The sequence below is a fragment of the Portunus trituberculatus genome, chromosome 13, assembly GCF_017591435.1.
Source record: "Portunus trituberculatus isolate SZX2019 chromosome 13, ASM1759143v1, whole genome shotgun sequence".
NCBI lineage: Eukaryota > Metazoa > Arthropoda > Malacostraca > Decapoda > Portunidae > Portunus > Portunus trituberculatus.
The window spans coordinates 7,341,781-7,365,973 of NC_059267.1; the positions used below are offsets into that span (position 1 = coordinate 7,341,781).

General features: G+C 42.4%; 1 protein-coding gene across 11 annotated transcripts in view; it reads right to left on the reverse strand.

Annotated features, from left to right (window-relative positions):
- Positions 1 to 24,193, reverse strand: part of LOC123503082 (rap guanine nucleotide exchange factor 4-like) — a 261,095-nt gene that overhangs the window by 24,528 nt on the left and 212,374 nt on the right. For 9 of the 11 annotated variants that reach the window (XM_045252492.1, XM_045252491.1, XM_045252493.1 and 6 more), the window contains 3 exons: positions 14,266 to 14,317; positions 10,493 to 11,367; positions 3,833 to 4,061 (listed from right to left, as the gene is read on the reverse strand). In XM_045252492.1, the coding sequence (XP_045108427.1) occupies positions 3,833 to 4,061; positions 10,493 to 11,367; positions 14,266 to 14,317 (1,156 nt within the window). The other 2 variants (XM_045252496.1, XM_045252501.1) reach the window with 2 other exon arrangements.

Below are 24,193 nucleotides of genomic sequence, written 5' to 3' on the forward strand. Positions count from 1 at the left end.
TTAGCCTCACAACACTAGAAGCAACGAAATTTTAATGAACATTGACAAAAATATAGTTTTTAGTCGAGAGAGAGAGAGAGAGAGAGAGAGAGAGAGAGAGAGAGAGAGAGAGAGAGAGAGAGAGAGAGAAAGTTGGCATTGAGTCACATGAGATGGCCGTGGAGTAAAACGAAAAATGTCAAAACTCGGTAATAACTGAGAAATACCAAAACACAATCCCAAGTAATGAATTAATGTTTCGTCCTTCACGTTAAAATCACAAATGGTCTAAACACGAACATACTGACATGGATTAGTTGCGTTGTTCTTTCTCCTCTGCATGTAAGTTAAATATATTCGTATGTTACTGCCTAGACTAACTGAAAAAACCTACACTTATTAACTGTAACTTTCTCAGCATCACAGTTTTCTTTCTAGATAACACGGCATCGCTTAACTGAATTTAGGTTGGTGTTTCCTGCGCGACCATGGAGTTATTAGTGATCACGTGACAAAGGGAGACAGCAGCACGAGGATTGGAAACTGTCTCTAGTATGGGATAATGCTGCTATGACTCTCTCTCTCTCTCTCTCTCTCTCTCTCTCTCTCAACCGTCACTGTATTCGACAAAAGTATTATTCAAATTTCTGATAAGAAAATTGCCTTACGTGGGACGCCTTTGGAGGAGGAGGAGGAGGAGGAGAAATGGTGAAATAGATGATGACGATGATGAAGAGCTTTTGATCATAACTTACCGTACATGGTGGTGGTGGTGGTGGTGGTGGAGGTGGTGGTGGTGATAGTGGTGGTGGTGGTGGTGGTGAGTGTGTTTCATACATGAGTTTAAACGATTCTGTTACAAGATTCAATCAAGACAAGAGAAGAGAAAAGAAAAGAAGAAGAAGAAGAAGAAGAAGAAGAAGAAGAAGAAGAAGAAGAAGAGAGAGAGAGAGAGAGAGAGAGAGAGAGAGAGAGAGACGCCCTCCATAAAGAGCTGGATGGAAAGGATAGGTAGATGGTGGTGGCGGGAGGAACGGGTTGGATGTAATAATATCATAAGAAAACTGAGCTCTGGAGAGGAGGAGGGAAGGGGAGAGGGATTACTAATGAACCTGGAATCCGTATGAAACTATTTTTTTCGGCGTTTTTGATCTGAAGAGAAGGGGAGAAGAGGACAAAGGGAGGTGAAAGGAGGAGGAGATGAGAAAGGGAAGGGAAGGGTAAGAAAAGAATGAAAGTATAGAAAAGGCAGATTGGTGAAAAGAGTTATGGGAAAAGTTAAACAAAAGGAGAGAGAGAGAGAGAGAGAGAGAGAGAGTATCCTAATACCGTACTGCTCGAACAAAACAATCGAAAAAAGAAGGAAAAACGTGCACGAGTTAAGAAAGAGACAAGAAAAAAAGAAACTTACACAAAAGGATGGAAAGAGGAACAAAGGAGAGATAAAAAGGAGAGGAGAAAATGGGAAAACAAAATCTTTAGATAAAACCACGTCAACAAGGAAAAGGAGGAGGAGGAGGAGGAGAATGCTTTTGTCTTTGCGCTCGCCATCCTTTCAATGCTTTCCTCCGGAGCACAACAAAAACCTGGCGTTGTTATGGCTTGGTGTTGGTGCAAGGCGGTTCTCAGACTCAACAACATCGTGCCCGTCTCCTCCACGAAGCACCTTTTCATCCTTTTAAAGCCTTTCATTGCTATTGCTTCTCATTAAACAAAAGGTCTGCGGTGCGACATAAAAGTGTGATCGGGTGAATGTTTACTTAACCAAACCTGACCAAACTAAATACAGTGCAATCTATCTAACACAATCCTAATTCAACCTAACCTAACTTGACCCAACGTATCTTACATTTACCAGTCCTTACCTAATCCACCTTAACCCAACCCAACCTAACAGAATTTGACTGAATATATAACCTAATTCAGTCTAACAACTTGACTTATCTTATCCATCTTAAACTAACGTAACATAAAACCACCATCTAACCTAACTGAACCTAACGTAACCTAACCTAACGTAACCTAACCTAACCTAACCTAACTGAACCTAACCTAACCTAACTGAACCTAACCTAACCTAACCCAACCTAACCTAACCTAACCTAACCTAACCTAACCTAACCCAACCTAACCTAACTGAACCTAACCTAACCCAACCCAACCTAACCTAACCCAACACAACCCAACCTAACCTAATCTAACCTAACTGAACCTAACCCAACTCAACCTAACCCAACCTAACCCAACCCAACCTAACCCAACCTAACCTAACCCAACCCAACCTAACCTAACCCAACCTAACCCAACCCAACCTAACCCAACCTAACCTAACCTAACTGAACCTAACCTAACCCAACCCAACCTAACCCAACCCAACCTAACCCAACCTAACCCAACCTAACCTAACCCAACCTAACCTAACCTAACCCAACCTAACCTAACCTAACTGAACCTAACCTAACCCAAACCAATAACCTAACCCAACCTATCCTAACCTAACTGAACTTAACCCAACCTAACCCAACCTTAACAGTGAAGTTGTCTGTAAATGATTATAATTCCTACACAGTGAAAATAATAACGTTATTTTACTTTTTCTCTTAGCTTGATTTATTTCTCAGATAAAGCTTTTTAGAGTAATATAGCAGCTTGGTGATTCAGAGAGAGAGAGAGAGAGAGAGAGAGAGAGAGAGAGAGAGAGAGCTGCCCTTGGTCTGAGGGGTTCACAAGTAAGTGCTAAGGAGTGTTGTAACTAAAAGGTGGCAGGGAGGGGAGTGAGGGGGGAAGGAGTAAGTGAGCAAGGTAAGGGGAAGGGAGGGAAGAGGAAGGGAGACAAAGAGGGAGGGTTAGGAAGATGGAGGTTTATAATATCATCATGACTCCAACACCATGACAATGTGTGTGTGTGTGTGTGTGTGTGTGTGTGTGTGTGTGTGTGTGTGTGTGTGTGTGTGTGTTGGGAGAGGGCACGGGTGAATAGATAAATGAATCCATGAATTAATGAATAAATAAAGAGGAAACACGATGCTGGTACGAGTATAAAGCATTTCCGTGAAGCTCCCCCGGAAGAGGAAGTTGAGTGCCTTTAATGAAAACGGTGTGTGTGTGTGTGTGTGTGTGTGTGTGTGTGTGTGTGTGTGTGTGTGGTATTGAATGCACAAAAAGATATTAAAAGGCCTCCCGGAATGTGTGTGTGTGTGTGTGTGTGTGAGAGCTGTGAAGTGTAGTGCAGTGAGTGAGGTGTCAAACTAATATACTAACGAGAAAAAGACGTTTAGAATAGTTCCTTGCCAACACAAAGAGCTTTATGTCTAAATCTCCTTATATATCTGATCTATTGTAAAATGTATAAGTATAAGATAATGTTTAAATAAAAAAAAAAAAGAGAGAGAGAGAGAGAGAGAGAGAGAGAGAGAGAGAGAGAGAGAGAGAGAGAGAGAGAGAGAGAGAGAGAGAGAGATGGAGGAGGAAGAACACAAGTAAACAGTAAAACCTCTCCGTTTACTCCTGTATTTCCTCCTATGACTTAAACTCTTGCGAGGGAAAGGTTTCAAGACTCTCATTCTTCAATTTTTTATGACACTTTCTGATCTTACTTTGGCGACATTTTTTCCTCCAACATGCCACGAAGAAATAATAACAAAAAAAACTTGGCTACAAAAAGAGGAAAAAATAAACATAAAATTAAACATGAAAAAGAATAAACATGAAAGTGACGAGAAATTTCTGATACAAAACAAGATCATAAAAACAGAAAAACAAATTAAAAATGGGAAAAAATGGGAAAAATAACAGATTTCAATAACAGATAAGTAAGTAAGGACGGAAAACAGCAGCGGAGCAAGCTACTCACCATGGTAGATAGCGCCCTCCTCTAGTAGTGCTTGCCACATACTAGCAGCCTGGTAGCGGGAGTGGACGGTGGAGGAGAGAGACAGCAGCCACTCACACAGCTCGGTCCCCACGCCACACCGCGGCTGCACGATGCCATGATGCCGTCTGTCCCGCAGCAGGTGAGGCGCTCGGGCCAGGATAAGCGTCCGCAGCACCCACGAGGCCTCGCACACCCGCTCGCTAGGGGCCTGGAGGGGAGGTAGAGGCGTCACACTGGGGTACAAAGGAGAGTAGAGAGCAGCAGACCTTTTGGCATTCATAGAGCTGTTCGTAGATAAAATACAGAAACCAAGAGAGTCGTCAGGAAATAAAGAGGAGGAAGGGACAGAAATTTGTTGGTCTTCCTAAACTGTTTGAGATGCAGAAAGTGGCAGACCTGTTGGCAATTATTAAGGTGTTTGTAGGTGAGATACAGCAACTAAGAAAGTCATCAGGGAGTATAGGGGAGGAAAAGATAGAGAGATTTGTTGGTCTTCCTAAACTATTTGTGATTAATGTAGAGGAGAAGTAAAAAGTGGCAGACCTCTTGGCAATCAAGGAAAAACAGAGGAGGAAGACAGTGAGAGATTTGCTATAGTCTTCCTAAACCGTTTGTGATTAATGTGATAGGATTAATGTGATAGTGTGAAAAGTGGTATACCTGTTGGTCCTTGTAAAACTTTTTGTCATAAGCTCCAAGAACCGAGTCACAATGCAGAGGAAAAAGAAACAGCGAGACTTGTTGGCCCTTCAGTAACCGAGAGCATCACAAAGGAATACAAAGGAGACAGAAACAGTAAGATATCTATTAATTTTCATAAAGGTGCAGCAATCGAGAGTCATAAGAGAATACAAAGGAGAGAGAAATATTGATAGACTTATTGGGCTTTCTAATTCTGTATGTGACCAGGAACACCAACCAAGAGCATCACAAAGGAACACAAAGGAGGTGGAAATAGTGACAGATCTTTTGTTCTTCATAAAGCTGCAGTAATCGAGCGTCATAAAAGAATACAAAGGAAGCACAAACAGTGACGGATGTGCACACTCATGAACTGTTCGTGGTAAACTGGATCATCTGAAGGTAGAGATGCTGGAGAGTAACGACAGAGACTTCTACCTATTTATCGATTCATCAATGAGAGAGAGAGAGAGAGAGAGAGAGAGAGAGAGAGAGAGAGAGAGAGAGAGAGACACAACACAAGATGCGGGAGTGAGGCTATGCGGGCGGGGAAAGTGAGCAGAGACAAGGCTTCTGTGTGTGTGGAAAACGGAGAGAGGGGGAAAAAACACAAACGTAAGCAGGAAAACATTGATATCGCCCTCATTCCTATGTCCAAGGGCGTGCCTGAGTGAGGAAGAATAACCGTGTCCTCATTTGCTCCATCTCACTAACAACTGCCACTATCACCACCACCACCACCACCACCACCACCACGCACAGCCACACAAACTCTAACCAGACTTACAAAAAAACATTAGAATCCATATATAAACAACAAAAAAGCTACTCAAACACACTCAAAACAACTCCATGCCTGCTTGTGCATTTCCATCTTCCTACGACTTGATTTCTTTTAAGGGGGAGGTTTCAAGACATTTATCCCTTTAATTTGGCTAACTATACTAACCTTTTAGGGAACTGGCAATCAAGTGGGCCTTTTTTGTTATATTTTTGTTGCCCTTGGCCAGCTTCCCCTCTTCCATAAGAAAAAAGAAAAGCTCTGCAGTCGCGGCCATGGTGGCAACTCTGCATGATCACAGGACACAGGTAAACATATGATGCAGGTGTGACTTACTGACGCGTGAGAAAAACAACAACTATTATTTCTTTTCTTTTTATGTACTACATACCTGCTGTAACTCAGGAGGTCTTGCTAAATGAGGACCGTATTCTGAAACCTTTCTCCATTCCACCTCGACTGCTTTCAGAACGCTTAAGTTGAAATTACACAAGTTTTGAAGGGTGGTTCTGGTGACAGAGTATAACAAATTTCCCACACTAATAACGGGATCACTCCTTTAGATACAACAAGGCAAGAATTATCTCCTGTAAGATGAAAAGTCCTCACGTGTACAAGTAGAAAAGAAAACCCTGCAGCTTACTAGTATAAGGAAGAGTTTTTTTTTTTTTTTCATGCACCGCACCTCACAGCTGCCTCTGTTATCCAGCCTACAGGGAACATCAAACACTCCCATGTTCCCTTAAGTATGACAAGACGAGATTTACCTCCCTTCTCGCTCTCACTTTCACGCTTCTCTCGCTCTCCTCTCACAGAAATTCAATAGCTCGTTTTCCTAGAACCCTTTCCTAGCAACTGTGAGAGTCGGTGTACGGCGCACCTCAGCCGTCCCACGAGCCGAGTAGAGCCAGGGATTACTGCTTCAAACACACCCCGCTTGTCTCTCCCTCTGGGGGACACTGGAGGGCGGAGAGGTGAAGGAAGGAGATGAGAAAAGAGAATCTGTGAAGTGAGGCATGGGTAAGGTATGAGAGAAGAAATGGAGGAATATGAGGCGAGGTATGAGAGAAGTGAAGGAATATATGAGGCGAGGTCTGAGAGGAGCTATAATGAAAGGTATGATGGGAGTTATGAGGGAATTAGTGATGAGGACTATGGGGAGAGATATGAGGGAAGCTATTGAGGAAAACTGAGGAAAGATATGATGGAAGCTGTGAAGGTTGAGGTGGAGTATGAGAAGCTCTGTGAAGGAATGAAGGGAACTGTAAGGGATGTGAGAGTAAGAAAGGAGCAATGAGAAGGGACAGCAGACAAGTCACGTGCCCAACCTTCCCTCCCTATCAGCGTGGCACCGGGGGTTAGAGTGGCACAGGGCATGCGGGCACCGGCATCGTCTTACCCACCGCAGTGACGAGGAGCAAGGCACGTCATGAACCGATACTTTGAAAAGACCTGCTCTCTTACCACAACTATTTCCAAAGGCTAAAAAGATAACAAGCCTGGTTCTCATGAGTGTTTCTCCGGTTCATAACACAGAAATGTTGTTAATCTGTCACTACAACCATGAAAACACCCTAAAAACTCGTCACGTCAGCTAGAAACCCTTAAAAAGTAGCGGATGTGCAGCACAGAAGAGTTTTAAAATTATGATCCTTGTTCTCTTCTCCAGGACTTTGAAAAGGACCATCATCGTGTCTAGTCGTAAGTGGCAGGGTTAAGAAGGATCCCCTCGCGGCCTCCGGGTATAGACGTGAGGATGAGGGCAGGGACAAGGACGAGGACGAGGAAAGGGACGTGTCGAGAATGCGAGAACTAAACCCTCTTAAGGTCTTCAGGTTTATGTATACAAGACGAGGGTGAAGCGAACGTGATGGAGCTTAGCATGAAGTCTGAGCGTACGAGAGAGAGAGAGAGAGAGAGAGAGAGAGAGAGAGAGAGAGAGAGAGGGAGAATTTTACCCACCTCTTTCTGCTTAGTCTCCGTGATTCTCTTTTTTTCTCTTTCTTTTTTTTCTCTTTTTTTCATTTTCTTTTAGTGACAATGGATACACAAAAAAGAAAAAGTATGGGTGTGTAAGAGAGAGAGAGAGAGAGAGAGAGAGAGAGAGAGAGAGAGAGAGAGAGAGAGAGAGAGAGAGAGAGAGAGAGAGATACAACCAGTCCCGCATCTTCTTACGAGGCAAAAATCAGGCCGGTCTTGTGAAAATTATGGTCCCTTAAGATTTCACCTCCCCAGATTCCATTTTCCATCTCAATTTGTCAGTTTTATTCAATCAGAATCGTGAGTGAGTGGTACTGGTGTTCCCCGGCGCCCGCACACTTCATGGGAGAGAGAGAGAGAGAGAGAGAGAGAGAGAGAGAGAGAGAGAGAGAGAGAGAGAGAGAGAGAGAGAGAGAGAGAGAGAGAGAGAGTCTCTCTCTCTCTCTCTCTTATTGTTTACATAGAAAAAATATAGTAAGCTTATCAAACAGAAAACAAAATAAAATGAAAAAAAAGGTGAATGAAAGCAACGTACACATACTCATTTCATCTCTCTCTCTCTCTCTCTCTCTCTCTCTCTCTCTCTCTCTCTCTCTCTCTCTCTCTCTCTCTCTCTCTCTCTCTCATTTCCGGTGACCTCTCTCTCCCAGCTCTCCGTCAGACTGTAAAGGGAGTTATGGCGGTCACTAACACTCCAAGCTATTAATCTCTTCCACTCTCTCTTCTATTAGTTTACATCACTCTCCCTTTTATTGTCATTCATGGACGTTTATTCTTATTAAAGCTCCTATTTCTACTCTCTCTCTCTCTCTCTCTCTCTCTCTCTCTCTCTCTCTCTCTCTCTCTCTTTCATTAGTTTTCACTCACGCATTTAATCTCTTCTTATTAATTCATTTTTATTTTCTCTACATTATTGCATTTGATTTTTTCTTTTTCTTTCCTCTATTTCATTTTATTTTTTTCTCCTTTACTTTCGCTCATTTTGATTTTTTTTCAATTATTTTTTGCTTTCTAGTTATCATTATTTTCAGTATTTATTTTTTACTCTCATCCGTTTAGTTTTTATTTCCTCACACATCTTTTATTCTCCCATTTTTGCCTCCTATTCATATATTTCACTATTTTTTTCGTTCTATTTCAGTTTCTTTAGTTAAGTCTCGGGTTCCTAGTCTTCTCTCCTCAATTTTACTCCTTCCCTTTCTCTGCCTTTCATTTTCCTCTTACGTATTAATCCCTTTCCTTATTACGATTTTTCTTCGTTAGCTTTATTTCATTATCTTGTATCCTGCTAATGTTTTTATCTCTTAATTTTCTTTCACCAGTCTTTCATCATTAGCCTTCTCTTTTTATTTTACTCTTCTTTTTTCTGGCTCACACTTCCTCTTATGTATTTACTTGTTTTTCATTAGCTTTTCTCAGTATTTTAACATTTCACTAATCTTTACTTCCATCCATTTCGTTTTCCTATCATTAATCTCAGTATTAGTCTTACTTTTTATCTAACTCCCCTTTCTCTCTCTCTCTCTCTCTCTCCTTCTTACTTCCTCTTACGCATTTACCTCCTGTATTAACACATTTCTTTATCCTTTATCCATGACCAGTTTCCATCACAAGTCTGTTTTAATATATATTATTTTCTATCTACCTCCCTTTCCTCTTTCACTTCCTCTTACGTATTTACTTTCCACTGTATTAACAAATTTCTCTATCCTTTACCCATGACCAGCCTCCATTACAAGTCCGAGTTTTAATCTTTTCTATTCTATCTACCTTCCTTTTCTCTTTTACTTCCTCTGACTTATCTCTCTCTCTCTCTCTCCGTATTAACACATCTCTTCGTTACTTTTCACCCATGCCCAGTCTCCATCACGTCTCAGTTTTGGTCCTTTTCTTTTTCATCCAACTCCCTCTCCTCTTTTACTTTCTCTTTCGTGTTTGCTTCTCGATCTTCTCTTCGTTACCCTTCGCCCATGACCAGTCTCCAAGGTGTGTTGCCATAGCATAGTGACACGTGTGCAGTGTTGCCAGGTAGCGGCAGGTTATACAAGGATCTCTCAGGCAGGCTGCTATTAAAGCTGACTGGTGGTAATGGTGTTAGTAGCAACGTGTGTGTGGGAGGAGGGGGTGCCAGTGTGTGTGTGTGTGTGTGTGTGTGTGTGTGTGTGTGTGTGTGTGTGTGTGTGTGTACGAATGTGTACGTGTTACATAAAGCACGGCTGATCAAAGGCTACAAAAATTAAAAGGGTGATGGGTAAAAGATAAATAGAGATAAAAACAAAACAAAACAGGGTCCATCTAACTATATTCCCTCCTAAAGATATAAAAAAGAAAAGAGACAACTTCGTAAATTTCCTTTAACATTTCAAGAAATTCTTGCACAACAAACATGATGGACGTCACTTTTCTTACGAATTTATGGAATATATACACATATATATATATATATATATATATATATATATATATATATATATATATATATATATATATATATATATATATATATATATATATATATATATATATATATATATATATATATATATATATATATATATATATATATATATATATATATATATATATATATATATATATATAAACTGTTATGCGCAAGTTAACGTGGAGAGAGAGAGAGAGAGAGAGAGAGAGAGAGAGAGAGAGAGAGAGAGGTGATGAGGGGGAGAACATCCTGCAGCCCCATCAGCAAGTATTCAGCAGCAGCAGCAGCAGAAGCGTTTGAAATTGAGCACGTCTGTCAACTAACGAACCTCCGAAGCCAAGGCCACACTGATTCGAAACACTCGTCCCCTTTTCGAACACGATAACTGATTCCCTTGGAACTTTATATTTGCCAGGAGTGAAATAGAACTACTACTCTTTACACATGTATACTGTGAAACCAGAGAGAGAGAGAGAGAGAGAGAGAGAGAGAGAGAGAGAGAGAGAGAGAGAGAGAGAGAGAGAGAGACTAAAAAATAGATACAGACAGAATTGTAGAGAGAGAGAGAGAGAGAGAGAGAGAGAGAGAGAGAGAGAGAGAGAGAGAGAGAGAGAGAGAGAGAGAAATGCACAAAAACTAAAAATAGACAGACAGAATCGTAAAAGAAAAAAACACACACACAGAGAGAGAGAGAGAGAGAGAGAGAGAGAGAGAGAGAGAGAGAGAGAGAGAGAGAGAGAGAGAGAGTCCTTACCTCCACTATGGGCATGGCGGCGTTGCTGGGTGAGTCCAGGTCTTGGGATCGTTGGGGCTCCACCTGAGTCCTGCCTCGCCGTCCCCCCTTGGCCCGTCTCCGCCCCTTGGCTCTGCTCTTCACCCCCCCTTCCCCATTCATCACCCGGCTGGACCCTTTGCCCTCACTCATCTCCTCCTCTTCGTCTTCCTCGTCGTCATCCTCCTCGTCCTCTTCCTCGTCCTCCTCGTCCTCGTCTTCTCTGTCTATCCCTCTGAAGGTGACAGCGGGCGTGCTCTCTTCCTCTTCCTCGTCCTCCTCGGCTGTGTCTTGAGACTCGCAGCGGAGGCGAAGCACTGCACTGCGTAGGCTGGACCGCCGAGGGCTGACGGAAGGACTGTCGAAGCTGGCGGCGCGGGTGAGACTAGGGCGACGGGGCATCTCCCTAGTTGGTGTGCCAGGGACTGGAGAGGACTTGGTGGGGGTGCCGCGCGGAGTGGAGTTACGGGAAGAGGAATCCCTAGAAGGCGACTCTGACTTGTTCCTCTCATGGGAAGGCGACCCGTAGGTGGAGTCTGAGCTCCTCTGCTGCGGCGACGAGGTGTCCCTGGACGGGGGCGGCGTGCCGCGGGGCGCCATGCTGAAGCCTTTGGGCAGGGTGCTGGAGGCTCGCGGCACTGATATGGAGCTGCTTCTCTGCTGGTGTGTGGAGGCGGGTTGCCTCACAGGGGAAGAGGAGGCGGCCCTAGTAGGGGAATGGGTGGAGGAGCGGCGTGGCTGTTCCCTGCCCATGACAGGCTCCTTGGGCAGCTCCCGCGGCGTGCCTGACCGCCGCCGTCGGGATCCCACGCGCCGCCAAAGAGCGCGGCCCTCGTCCAGCATGGATCCCGAGGAGGCTGTGGAGACACACACATAAACACATCAATTAGACATCTGCTGCCTTCTCTGCCTCACGTCACCAGTAAAGTCACGTTCAAAAGTCAACTGACCTGTCACACTCGCTGCAACTTTTTTGCCTTGGTGGTGTCCCTCAGACTTAAGCCGCAAGTGTTGCTGAAAGTCGTCTTACACAACGACAACTGACACACTGACAGTAGATTAAGCTAATTTAGCCGGGTCGCAGCTAGGGTCGTAGATATCTATTAGGGCTAGAATTTTTAATTGTCTCAGATTTCCTGGGGAAAGGGGTGTCTTAGCTAATTTGAAAAACGATGTGCAGAAAAAAATACGACATGAATTGCGGCATAAGTGTGTTTAGAATTAAAAACATAACCTTTAATGTTATTATTCATACTTACTGGTGTATGATAAGGCTTTCTTAATTAAATCATAAGATAAAAGTAAAAATAAAGATTTTTTTAAAGTAAGAGCAGTAAAAATAAAAGGTTGTTGATTTCGGTTTAAACACTTAATCTAGGAGTGTTGAAAAATAATGGATATCACTGTCACGTCCTATATATGGTGGTGATCAGTGAAAAAAAAAGAAAAAAAAAAAAAGAACAGCACCGCTGTCTGACGTACGACGTACTAGGGTAAGCGCCGTTAGGAAGACTGTCTGATAAGGAGTGTAAACAGTAGCTGATGTCAGGTGAGGTAGGGATGTTAAGTCTGTATCCCACGAGGTTATGGCAAGTGGGTCTGGAAACAATATTAAATTTCCGTTTACGGAAATTGTTGTTCTTGAGATAGCAGCTGCCTCAAGATCACTTCCCTGTGTTATTTCAGTTATGCCCGGGTTTGCTTTCAGGAATGTCCTTAAATCCGCTGCAGTCCAAGATGTTAGCGCTGAGAAATTAATTTTAGTTTTTGAGTTGGTGCAGGGTGCGGTGTGAGCTCATGCGTTATTGTTGTAGCTTGCTCGCTGCCGCCAGCAGCCGAGGATAGTAATCGTACCGGGAAAAATTAAGTCTCCGATACAAATTTATATTTTCTATACATTACATGGATTTGCCTATTGTTTAGTACATTCAAATGAAAGTATATATTGGTATACGTCCATTGAGGTCAACAGAAAATGACAAATTACCTCTCGATATAATTTTAGGCCATTTTAAGAATATCACCTGAAATTATCAATAGAGGCTCAAACAATGTCATATGACGTCAGTTATCGTGAGATTAATTGATATAGATTTCAGACGCATTAATGTGCAACGATACACCTGTGTAAGCTTAATTAAAGCTTGCCCCAAAAAGTATTTATTTTCCGGCAAGAATTACAAAATCTGGCGCTGTCTGTTATCAAAACGCTGACTGCGACGCAGACCACATTGGCAGTGAGTGTGGCAAGGTGACTGCTGGCCATGACTGTACCTCACCCCACCTGTATCATCCCCGCCTGTCTTTCTGCAACAGGTGCACCGCGCACCCCTACACCTCACCTCCGCAGGCTGGGACAACACTTTCGCACCCTAATAATCTTGTGTTTTGTCACTACAGACTCTTCAAACAGCTTTCTCTGAATACACACGCGTCGCAAATTTTAATCCCTCTACAAAAACTATAAAAAAAAGATATATGATCCCAACACTAAACACGCATTAAAGGATTTCCGCATATTACGAAAAAATAATAATAGTCTCCTGGAAACCTTGCCACCTGCTAATGATTACAAAGAATTACGTATTTACAGGTGATGATGATGATGATGATGATGATGATGATGATGATGATAATGATGATGATGATGATGATGATGGTGATAACAACAACAACAACAACAACAACAATAATAATAATAATAATAATAATAATAATAATAATAATAATAATAATAATAATAATAATAATAATAACAACAATAATAATAGCAACAATGATAACAACAAGAACATTTGCCATTGACTCACCTAAATGAATTGATAGGTACACATGCGTTTGACAGGTAGTTCAACAAAAGACACTAGGAAAACTAACACTAGCATGGAGTGAAAGACAAGAAAGTGAGAAGTTTTGTGAATAGAATACAATGATGAACAACGAATCACGATACCGATGAAAAGCAGGAAAAAAAAGACAGGAAGGACGAGGAGGAGATTAAAGAGAAGATGTAAAGTGATAGAGAGAGAGAGAAGAAAAGTGCAGATAAGTTGGAAGCGTGCGCGAGAGACAAGTGGTAAAAGAGAAGCGAAAGAAGAGACGGCGAGGAATGTGAACGAGAGAAATCACACTGAAAGAGGAGGAACAGAGAGAACCAAAGCGAAAGATGAGACAGGTTTGAAGGAGGGACAAAAAGACAAACAGGAGTTAAGAAGCAGGGTAAAACAAAGAGGAAAGAGGAACCAAAGCAGGACTAAAGCAAGGAAGGGAGGACGGAGAGAAGATGCAAGGAAGAGAATCAAGGAAGGATAAATACGAGAAAAATGAGACAGAGGTGAAGGAAGGATAGAAATACGAGAAGAAGAAGAAAGAGGCGATAAGGATAAAAGAAAGACAGTGAGAAGGAAATGGAAGGAGAGATGGGCGTAAGAGATAAGGATAAAGGATGGAAAGAGGGAAGGAAGAAAGGAAGAAAAAGAGAAAGGAAAAAAATGGGAGGAAAAATGTAACTGAGATGGAGAAGAGACAAAGAGAAAAGATAAAGGGAGATACAGAAAAGGATAAGGAGATAAAGAAGGTAAAGAAGGTGAAAGAAAACTTATCGATAGGAGAAAAGGATACGATGGATGACGATGGAGGAGAGAAAAAGAGACACTGATATGAGAGAGAGAGAGAGAGAGAGAGAGAGAGAGAGAGAGAGAGAGAGAGAGAGAGAGAGAGAGAGAGAGAGAGAGAGAGAGAGAGAGAGAGCTCACCGTCTTTTCTGTTGGAGTTGTATAACACGTCCTGCATAAACTCCTTATTCCTCTGCAACAAAAGGAGAAAAAGACTTTAGAACAAAACATCATTACAGAGATGAAAACTTCCATCTCTTACTTGGCCAGAGTGGAGTTGCAACAGGCCACACGTGCGAAGTGGTGGGTTCTGTAGCCTTGCGCGGTGACCAGGATGAGAACAGGCGCACCCCTCGTACAGTGACAAATATATACAGTAATCTTCTATTTTTCATTGCCATTATTTCCTTAATCTTAATCTTAATTCCTTCGATGTGCTGAGAGTCTCCTTCACATCCTGATGGGTCACAGGACTTAACCCCTTCAGTACTGAGACGCATTTTTTACCTTGATATTTGGGTATGAGTAGACGATTTTATTTGCATTAGGAAGGGTCTATGGAAGTCAAAAGATTAATGGCCAGAGTCTTTACTATTCTAATCCCATCATGTGTTCCTGAAGCTGCATGAAACTACCAAAATAGTAAGCAGAATGAATATGAAACTACGGCATGGTACTGAAGAGGTTCATGTTAATGGAGGAACGATAAACACACTGTGAATTATTAGAGAATAGTATCTAACCCACTCAGGACTGTACATGTATATACCACAGACAAACAATAGAAGAAAACAGTTCACACGAGTCAGTGGTGCAGCAAATGCAACACTTGAGCGTCACCTGAACTTGCTGGGTTCTAGAGCGGGGACTGAATCCGCACATGACAAGGACGTGGGCTTGATACTTAACAGCCAAGAAAACAAGGAATTAGAATCATACAACTCACGACGAGACGCCACGCTCCATTTCAGAACATTACGTTATCTAGACCAACTATTCCGCTTCTAACTGCTTCTCGTGAAGGAAAACTTAAAAGCACTACAAGGAAACTTTACTTTACATATTTCGCCTCTCAAATCACTCCCCACTCCCGCCCCAGAAGACGAACAAGAAGACCACACTGATAAAAACAAGATCACAGAACGCTATTTTCTCGAGGACGATGCATTGAAGCTCATTCTCTCAAGGTCAGACACGAAAAAAACAAAAGACGATCAAGAAAAAAGAAAAGAAAAGCAGCAGCATACCCGTTGACCATTATACGTCTGTTTGTGATAAGCCACACCATTCAACTACGTATTTAGACAATGAAGGATAGTATAGGTGAAAACGTTAAATCGTTCCGTACAAGATGAATAAAAAAGTTAAAAAAGAATCTAAAGAGGAGGATGAAAGTTAATACAACACCTGGGGAGGGAAGGCAATTAACATCCCACACCTGTCTTTGCTCAGGTAACCGCTGCTCTCCGCTTGTTACTGACAGCACAGCAATAGCTACACAGTCTTCTTGCCTTTACGGATGTTGTTGATAAGTTTATGATTCCCAAAGTTATGTTCTCTAGTTCTCAGGGTCTTAATTGTTGGTGATTAGAAATGCCTCGCTTGTTAAATGGTGTTGCTACGCGTGGACTGAAGAACCTGACGAAACTGATTGATCTCCCTGGATGAACGCTGGCCTGGTTTGGTTAAGGAAAGGCTGTTGGTGTTTGATGAAGTATTAAGTAATGGTTTGTTTAGGTTCATTAGATGGTGTGTGTGTGTGTGTGTGTGTGTTTATGCAAGAGGGAGAACTGCGAAGGGCAACAAAATATTAGAAAAAATGCCCACTGGAACTGAATTTTCCCTAAAAGATTCGAAAAAATTAGCCAAAAGGCTGGGACAAATGTCTTGACACCTCTCTCTTAAAAGAAGTCAAATCGTAGGAAGATGGAAATACACTGTGTGTGTGTGTGTGTGTGTGTGTGTGTGTGTGTGTGTGTGTGCACCAGGAAGGACCAATATCTTGATTCTTCTTTCCTCCACACACACACACACACACACACACACACGTACCCATCATATCCAATTACAATTTTCAGTATCATATCAAATCTTTTTCCTGACTTTTCCTACTTCCGGCACAACATTAATCACAAATCTTGCAGGCACGGAGTTTGGAGCAACACGACGACAACAACACCACCACCACCACCACCACTCCACTCCACTGTCGCAACACAAACTTAAAACACTCGCCATGAATACCAGGTAAACGTGCACACTGTAATACACCAGCCACAAACACACACGTACTCAAAGTAACCCACAAAAGAGCCACACAATTACATCTTCCACCGCTGGATCTCCACATTCATCTTCGTTTTTCCTCCACCAAGCGACGTCAAAGAGAGACAACATGGTGGAGAGACAGGTCCTTCCTCCACGGGGCTGAGGCAGTGGTGGTCGTGGAGGAGAAAGGTGGAGGAGAACACTCTTCTATCACGCTGCCACTACGATACTGGAGGCAGGCAAGGCGGCGCCCCAAAGATTCCGTGACTTACCATCCACTCAGCTGCTTACCTCATGCTCTCTTAGTGGTTTAGTCCTCTGCTCCATTTACCCCAACCTCATTCAGTGTCTCGTGTCCCCTTATCCCTCCTCCCTGTCCCCTCCATCTTCTCATGCCTCCCTACACTTCTATCATTGATCCTTTCTACTTTTGGCAATCACTCCTTCCACCCTCCCCATCCTCCTTCACTATTTTATTTCTCTTTATTCCTCCACCAGTCCCCCCAATATCTCAACTATCCATTCCATCTACTACTCGCTTCTACTCTTTTTTCATGTCTCCTTATCCCTCCATCAGTACTTACTCTTCTACTAACCTCTTCAACCTACCCTCACTTACGTTACTACCATTCTCCTCCTCCTATCGCAGCCCTTCACCTCACCAAGAGTAATCCCCATCTCCTTCTACTCTTCTCCTTCACTTAACAATATCCCTATATGTAAGTCCTGCATTTACAGCCTTCCTATTCTCCATCTCCACTTACTCTCTATCCATTCCAGTGTCCACCTCAACCTTAACCTGAGCCTCTCCTTCCACTTTCCTCCTCCCTCCTGATCACTAACACACCAATTTCCTTCTAGTCTCTCCAGCATTCACCAGCCTCCCTCCACATCATTTCCTCCCTCTCCTAGCCAATCTCTCAAGCTCATTCCCCTCTTCTCCCTGCTCTTCACCCTCTTCCCTGCCCTCACCCTCCTCTTCCTTTCCTTTCCCCCAGCAGTGACCGACACAAACAGCTGCATTTCTCACCACTCATCGCTGATCTAGGTCGTGGCGCAGCGTGACTCGGGGGCGCACACACAGATACACAGACAAACAGATAGACAGGCAGAGTAACATGTAAGACAGAGCTGTACAGACTTGTCATATTGCGCACAAAATGACACGCACACACACACACACACACACACACACACACACACACACACACACACACACACACACACACACACACACACCTGTCGTATTGCGTTTATTCTTACTTTACAGAACATGGACTCGTAGGTTTTCCTTCCTGTCACTTCTAACACAACGCTCTTCCTTCCCATTTCAAGTTTTTTTTTTTTTTCATTCATTTTCATCTCCTTCCTGCTCCAACTAATACTTTCCTTTCCAGAATGTGACTTTGCGGACTAGTTGTGTTCAGGCTAACTTGGCGGGATATACATACATGGCCTCTTTCCTCTCCTGCACCATTTCCACCGCATCCTTTCCTTTCCATCCCAGTCCTCTTCCATTTAATAATTCACAACTCTAAAAGCGACTTCCTGACTTAATAATATTACGTATTCAGACTAACTTGGTGGGATACATATGGCTTCTTCTCCCTTTAGCTCCATTTCCAGCACATCCGTTCCCGCACAAAATTCTCAGAAAAAAAATAGTAAAAGAGATCGGATGTAAACGAGGCAATATATCTATCGTATTTGCAGCAAGTGAAGTAATTTTTTTCTGCGCATTTCACAGGTGAGTGTTCTGACTATCCCTTAACATAATGACAAGGACAGCCACTGGAGTCAGACGTCCCACTCTAAATAACAGAGGAAGTGAAACAGAACAAGGAATCCCATGTCAGTCATCGGTATTTCTGTATTTTTGTGTGATTTCTTTTCCCTAACTCTTCTTCTTCTTCTTCTTCTTCTTCTTCTTCTTTTTGTTCCTCCTTGTCCACCTCCTCCTCCTTTTCTCTTTACAGGAATTGATTTAACGGAAGTCATGTTCTCCAGTGCTCCTTCGATATTACAGAACAATGAGAGAGAGAGAGAGAGAGAGAGAGAGAGAGAGAGAGAGAGAGAGAGAGAGAGAGAGAGAGAGAGAGAGAGAGAGAGAGAGAGAGAGAGAGAGAGAGAGAGAGAGAGAGAGAGAGAGAGAGAGAATAAAAAAACAGTGCGGATTCGAGGAGACGAAGCACCAAGCGTCACATAAAGGTGGATAGACTGGCCTACGGACACACACACACACACACACACACACACACACACACACACACACACACACACACACACACACACACACACACACACACACACACACACACACACACACACACACACACACACTCCTCTCGCGTACATCTGTGTGAGCTTTGAGTCTCGTGTGCTTCAACGTGTACCTGTGTGTATGTGTGTGTGTGTGTGTGTGTGTGTGTGTGTGTGTGTGTGTGTGTGTGTGTGTGTGTGTGTGTGTGTGTGTGTGTGTAAGCCTATGGGAGTTCAGGTGTGTTCTATAGGCTTATCTTTTCTCTATTTTTTGTGCATTTTTCTGTGTGTATGACTGTTTTTCTTTTCTTTCTATTTGCTATTCGGTATGACTTTTTTTTTTTTTTGTTAAGTTGCTGAATTTCTTCTTTCTACTTCGTCTCCTTTTCCTCCTTCTCTCGCTCCTTCATTTCTATCTCTCCTCCTCCTCGTTCTCGTCTTCATCGTCCTCCTGGGAGTACTCATAACAAATGACTTAAAATGTGCCGCACAGTGTTCGGCCGCTGGTCGTAAAGCTAACACTGTTTTAGGATTTATCGCGCGTAATTTTGATTATAAAACACCTGAAGTCATAACGCGTCTTTATACATCATTAGTGAGACCGCATTTGGAATACGCGGTTCAGTTCTGGTCTCCATGTCATCAAAAAAACATTAATAAATTAGAGAGCGTTCAAAGACGAGCAACGAAACTAATCTCCGGAATACGTGGCCTGTCATATGAAGAACGTCTCAAAAGACTAGATATGTTCTCCCTCAGAGATCGTCGCATCCGAGGTGACCTCATTCAAACGTTTAAAATACTTAAAAATATAGATAAGATCGACTATGAAAATCTTTTTGAGCTTTCGCAATCAATAACGAGAAATAACGGCTTGAAGCTTAAAGGACAGCGATTTAATACTGATTTGCGAAGAAACTTTTTTAACGTAAGAATAGTTGAACACTGGAACAAGCTGCCAGCGTCCGTCGTCCAAGTTAACACGGTAGCTACGTTCAAAAGTAAATTAGACAAGTTTTATAAAGAAAATGGTTTCCGATAATTTTTTTTCTTTTAGCGATAGTAGTAGTTACACTAGATACCTCTTTTTCTTAGCGATAGTAGTAGTTACATTAGTACTCTCTTTTTCCCATCTTTCCTGTAAATTTCCCGATTGTCCTTCTCAGCAATCGGGGTGTATTTTTCGTCTTATTTCTTGCCGGGTGACGCCGGAGGGAGTGGTGGGTGGGGAGGAGCTTCATCTGTTCTATCCTTACCTCCTACTAAGTATGTAGCTTCTGTACATGTAGTTTAGTAAACGAGTGACCTCGTCATAGTTCGCAAGGCCTCCTGTCACTCATCTTTCCTATGTATTCCTATGTATTCCTCCTCCTTCTCCTTCTCCACCTCCGCCTCCTCCTCCTCCTCCTCCTCCTCCTCCTTCTCCTCCTCCTCCTCCTAGACATCATCAATTCTTCAAGTTTTCGTTAATACGTAATACTTTCTTCATTAATCTCATTCTTAATTAGCAGGAAACACACACAGACCCACCCACCCACCCACCCACACACACACACACACACACACACACACACATTCCTTCCTCCCCAACTCACATAATTGACTCTTATTGCAACAGTCACGTAACTCACTTCAAAGTATATTTAACCTGACAGTTATTAATACGCCACAAGAGACATTCATCCCCTCACCAACACCTGGACACTGTGACCTATGACACTTGACCCCGCTAGCCATCTATACCTGGGATATTGTCGCGTCAAATCCCACCACCCCCTCTCTTCCCTCCCTTCTGGGTTTCACATGTCTGCAGTGCCCTCCCTTCCCCCCACCTCCCACTGAATACCACTCCCACGCACCCTTTATCTCTGTATACCTGTGCGTCTTACCTGGACGCCCACCACAGCTGACGCACGGCTGATTTACCTTAACCAACCTGCGCGCGCTTGTGTGTGTGTGTGTGTGTGTGTGTGTGTGTGTGTGTGTGTGTGTGTGTGTGTGTGTGTGTGTGTGTGTGTGTGTGTGTGTGTGTGTGTGTGTGTGTGTGTTCAGCCGTCATTCTTCACCCTTGAGTAATTGGCCGCCATTAAGCGTGTGTATACCTGTTTGTTTTGCCTGTTTGCCATGACAACACTTCGCCAACGTTCCTACAGTCGCCGTGGAAATCGTCAAACTTGCAGGATTGGCGTGCGAGGGGGGAAATTTTTCATGACTTGTCAATAACGTAGTTTTGCCCCACATTTCTAATATGATCAGGGATTCACCGGAAGAGGAGGAGGAGGAGGAGGAGGAGGAGGAGGAGGAGGAGGAGGAGGAGGAGGAGGAGGAGGAGGAGGAGGAGGAAAAGAAGGAGGAGGAGAAGCATAACGATGAAAATTATTGTGCAGTTACGGAGATCATAAAACTGCAAGGGAAAATAAACAGAAAGGAAAGGAAAAAGCGTAGGAGGAGGCGGAGTAGGAGGAGGAGGAAGAGGAGAAGATTCAACATAAATATGGACCACTTAAAGGGAAGCACCATCCGGGAATCCAGTGAGGCAGAAACACGGCCCGGATGAGGAGCGTGTGGGCCTGACATCTCCATCCTAACCCGGACGTCATCTCTCATAGGCAAGCGAGGATACCCAATAACAGATCTGACAGACTGCTGGGTGGATGGATGGCTGTTTGTCTGTTACGCTAACTCATCACCCCTTCAGTACCGGAACGCATTTTTATCATGAATTTTTGGTGTGATTAAGCCATTAGACATTAGGAAGGGTCTATAGAGGTCAGAAGATTAATAGCCAGTCTTCACTATTTTAATCCCCAGCATAAGTTTCTGAAGGTGTATAAAATAATGAAATACAATGAATGCGGACACGCGTCATGGTACTAAAGGGGTTAACAATACAAGGGAAAGGAGGTGGTGAAGGAGGAAAGGAAGAACATAAAGGAACATTAAAGAACAGCAGAAATTTTGTTGTCTCTAGGGACTACACGAAAAAATGATAGCGAATACTGTACGAGTATATAAAGACTCTTCCCGGCCCACCGTCCCTATCCAATGTTACCGGAAGAACCAGAAATACGATGCTTGGATAAACTGTGTGGAAATATTACAGTAAAGTGGTAAGAAGTCTCGCTATTGATGCTTCTCTCTGGGGCTTCTCAAACAGAATCAGTAAAGCGAAGTTTCATAAGCACATCCGAAGAAAATTTTTATTGAACTTCGGTAAGACGGCGAATTGGAAATCAAGTGATGATTGACAGCTAAGGTCATAAGGCGCCGGACTATACAATTGCATGAAAACACTAGTCACGTTAAAATGATAAAATACAGCTCAAATCTAAAAATACAAGGATAAAAGCTAAAAGGTGCAAATTAAGCTGGCTGGAGTTTGAATATGAGAGACACACAGACGCGAGGCCAAATAATGTTTCTGAAAGACTGTTATGTTATCGACACCATTAATAGGTTCAGGCATTAATAATTAGGGCTGTGGAGTCCTAGTCGTGGAGTCGGAAGGGATTTAATACTGCTGTAGTCTTAGTCTTAGTCGTAGGCGGAGTCGTATAGTTGGAGTCAGGTATTTTGAGTACCGATCCCACAGCCCTGTTTACAATCCGACTGAAAGAGTGTTTTTTATTCTGATACCAGTTTTTGTTACAGTTTGCCTCGAAGTTGTTACGTCTGCTTGTTATCTTCAGTTACCCAGTCTGTTTCTGAAAGGCTGTTATGTCATCGACGCCATTTGTAGTTTCAGGCATCAACAATCAGGGGTGTGGAATCAAAGTCGTGGAATCAGAAGGAATTTAGTGCTCCTGTAGTCTTAGTCGTAGTCATAGTCTTAGTCGTAGTCGTAGTCGTAGTCGTAGTGTTTTGAGTACCGATTCCACAGTCCTGTTTACAATCAGACTAAAGGAGTGTTTGGTTTGCTCTGATGCCAATTTTTATTTTTACAGTTTTCCTCGAAGTTGTTACGCCTGCTTGTTATCTTCAGTATATCAAGTGTGAAGGAACTGTCCATATTAACGTTATCGAGTCCTTTGAAGGCGAGGAGCAGGAAGAGCATAGGAGAAAGAGGAAGAAAAGGAAAAGGACAGGCGGGGTACGAGGACGAGTGCGGCAAATAAGCAACACATCACCACAGCAACACAATGACAGCTTCACTTCCGCGCCAGTAATAAGTAATAGCAACAAAAAAGTAGACAAAAAGATATCAAACAATTCCGCTACAAAATAATCAACAGAGAGAGAAAAAAAAAAAAACGAAATGAAATAAAGGAAATAAATGTAAAAGTATATGAATAAGTAGAGTTTGAACATAAGTCTTGCAGATTATTACAAAACCATCAACAGATAAATAAGCAAAAAATAACAATGAATTCCGAAATAAATAACCACAAAATCATCAACGCAAAAAGAAAGAATAAAAATAAATAAACAAATAAGTAAACCAATAAGTAAAGTTTGCAAATAAGCTTCCCAGATTATTGCAAAACCACCTAATTGCCACTAATGGAGAATGGCTTGTATGATTTCCACCCATAAAAAAAAAAAAAAGGAAGGGGAAGGCTTTTAAGATTTAGCTTTATTTACTTTTCTTGCTCATAATGTTCCTGGTAAAAATAGTGAATCTTCTTAAGTGTGTGTGTGTGTGTGTGTGTGTGTGTGTGTGTGTGTGTGTGTGTGTGTGTGTGTGTGTGTGTGTGTGTGTGTGTGTGTGTGTGTGTGTGTGTGTTTGTGTTTTCATATCTTAAGTGTGTGTGTGTGTGTGTGTGTGTGTGTGTGTGTGTGTGTGTGTGTGTGTGTGTGTGTGTGTGTGTGTGTTCAAATGCCGTGTCCACTTAACCACCTCATTACAACATCCGTGCCATTAATTCCCCAGCGAATCACGTGCAGTTGGCGTCTAATTAGCGGACACCAAAACACCAAATAACAGCACGAGTAAAAAACAGTATGAGCCCAGAAATACTCCACATGCTGGCTTAATGACCCTTAATTACTCTCCCAAACAGTATTGGCCTGTCCCCTGGAGCTTCTGTATTGCTCGATAATGTAAAAGCCGGCCAATGTTCAGCGTTCTCATCATGTCCAAATGACCGTCACTTAATGTTGTTCGTTTGAAAGTAATGATGGTAGTGGTGGTGGTGGTGGTGGTGGTGGTGGTGGTGGTGATAGTAGTAGTAGTAGTAGTAGTAGTAACAAAAAAGCAATGGTAGTGGTAGTAGTAGTAGTATTAGTATTAGTAGTATTAGTATTAGTAGTATTAGTAGTATTGGTATTATTATTATTATTATTATTATTATTATTATTATTATTATTATTAGTAACAAAGTAGTAATGGTATTAGTATTAGTATTAGTATTACTATTATTATTACTATCAGTATTATTATTATCATTATTATTATTATTATTATTATTATTATTATTATTATTATTATTATTATTATTATTATTATTAGTAGTAGTAGTAGTAGTAGTAGTAGCAGCAGTGGTAGCAGTAGTTGTAGCTTCATGTCCAGACTTTTATAAATCACAATTCACACGAACACACA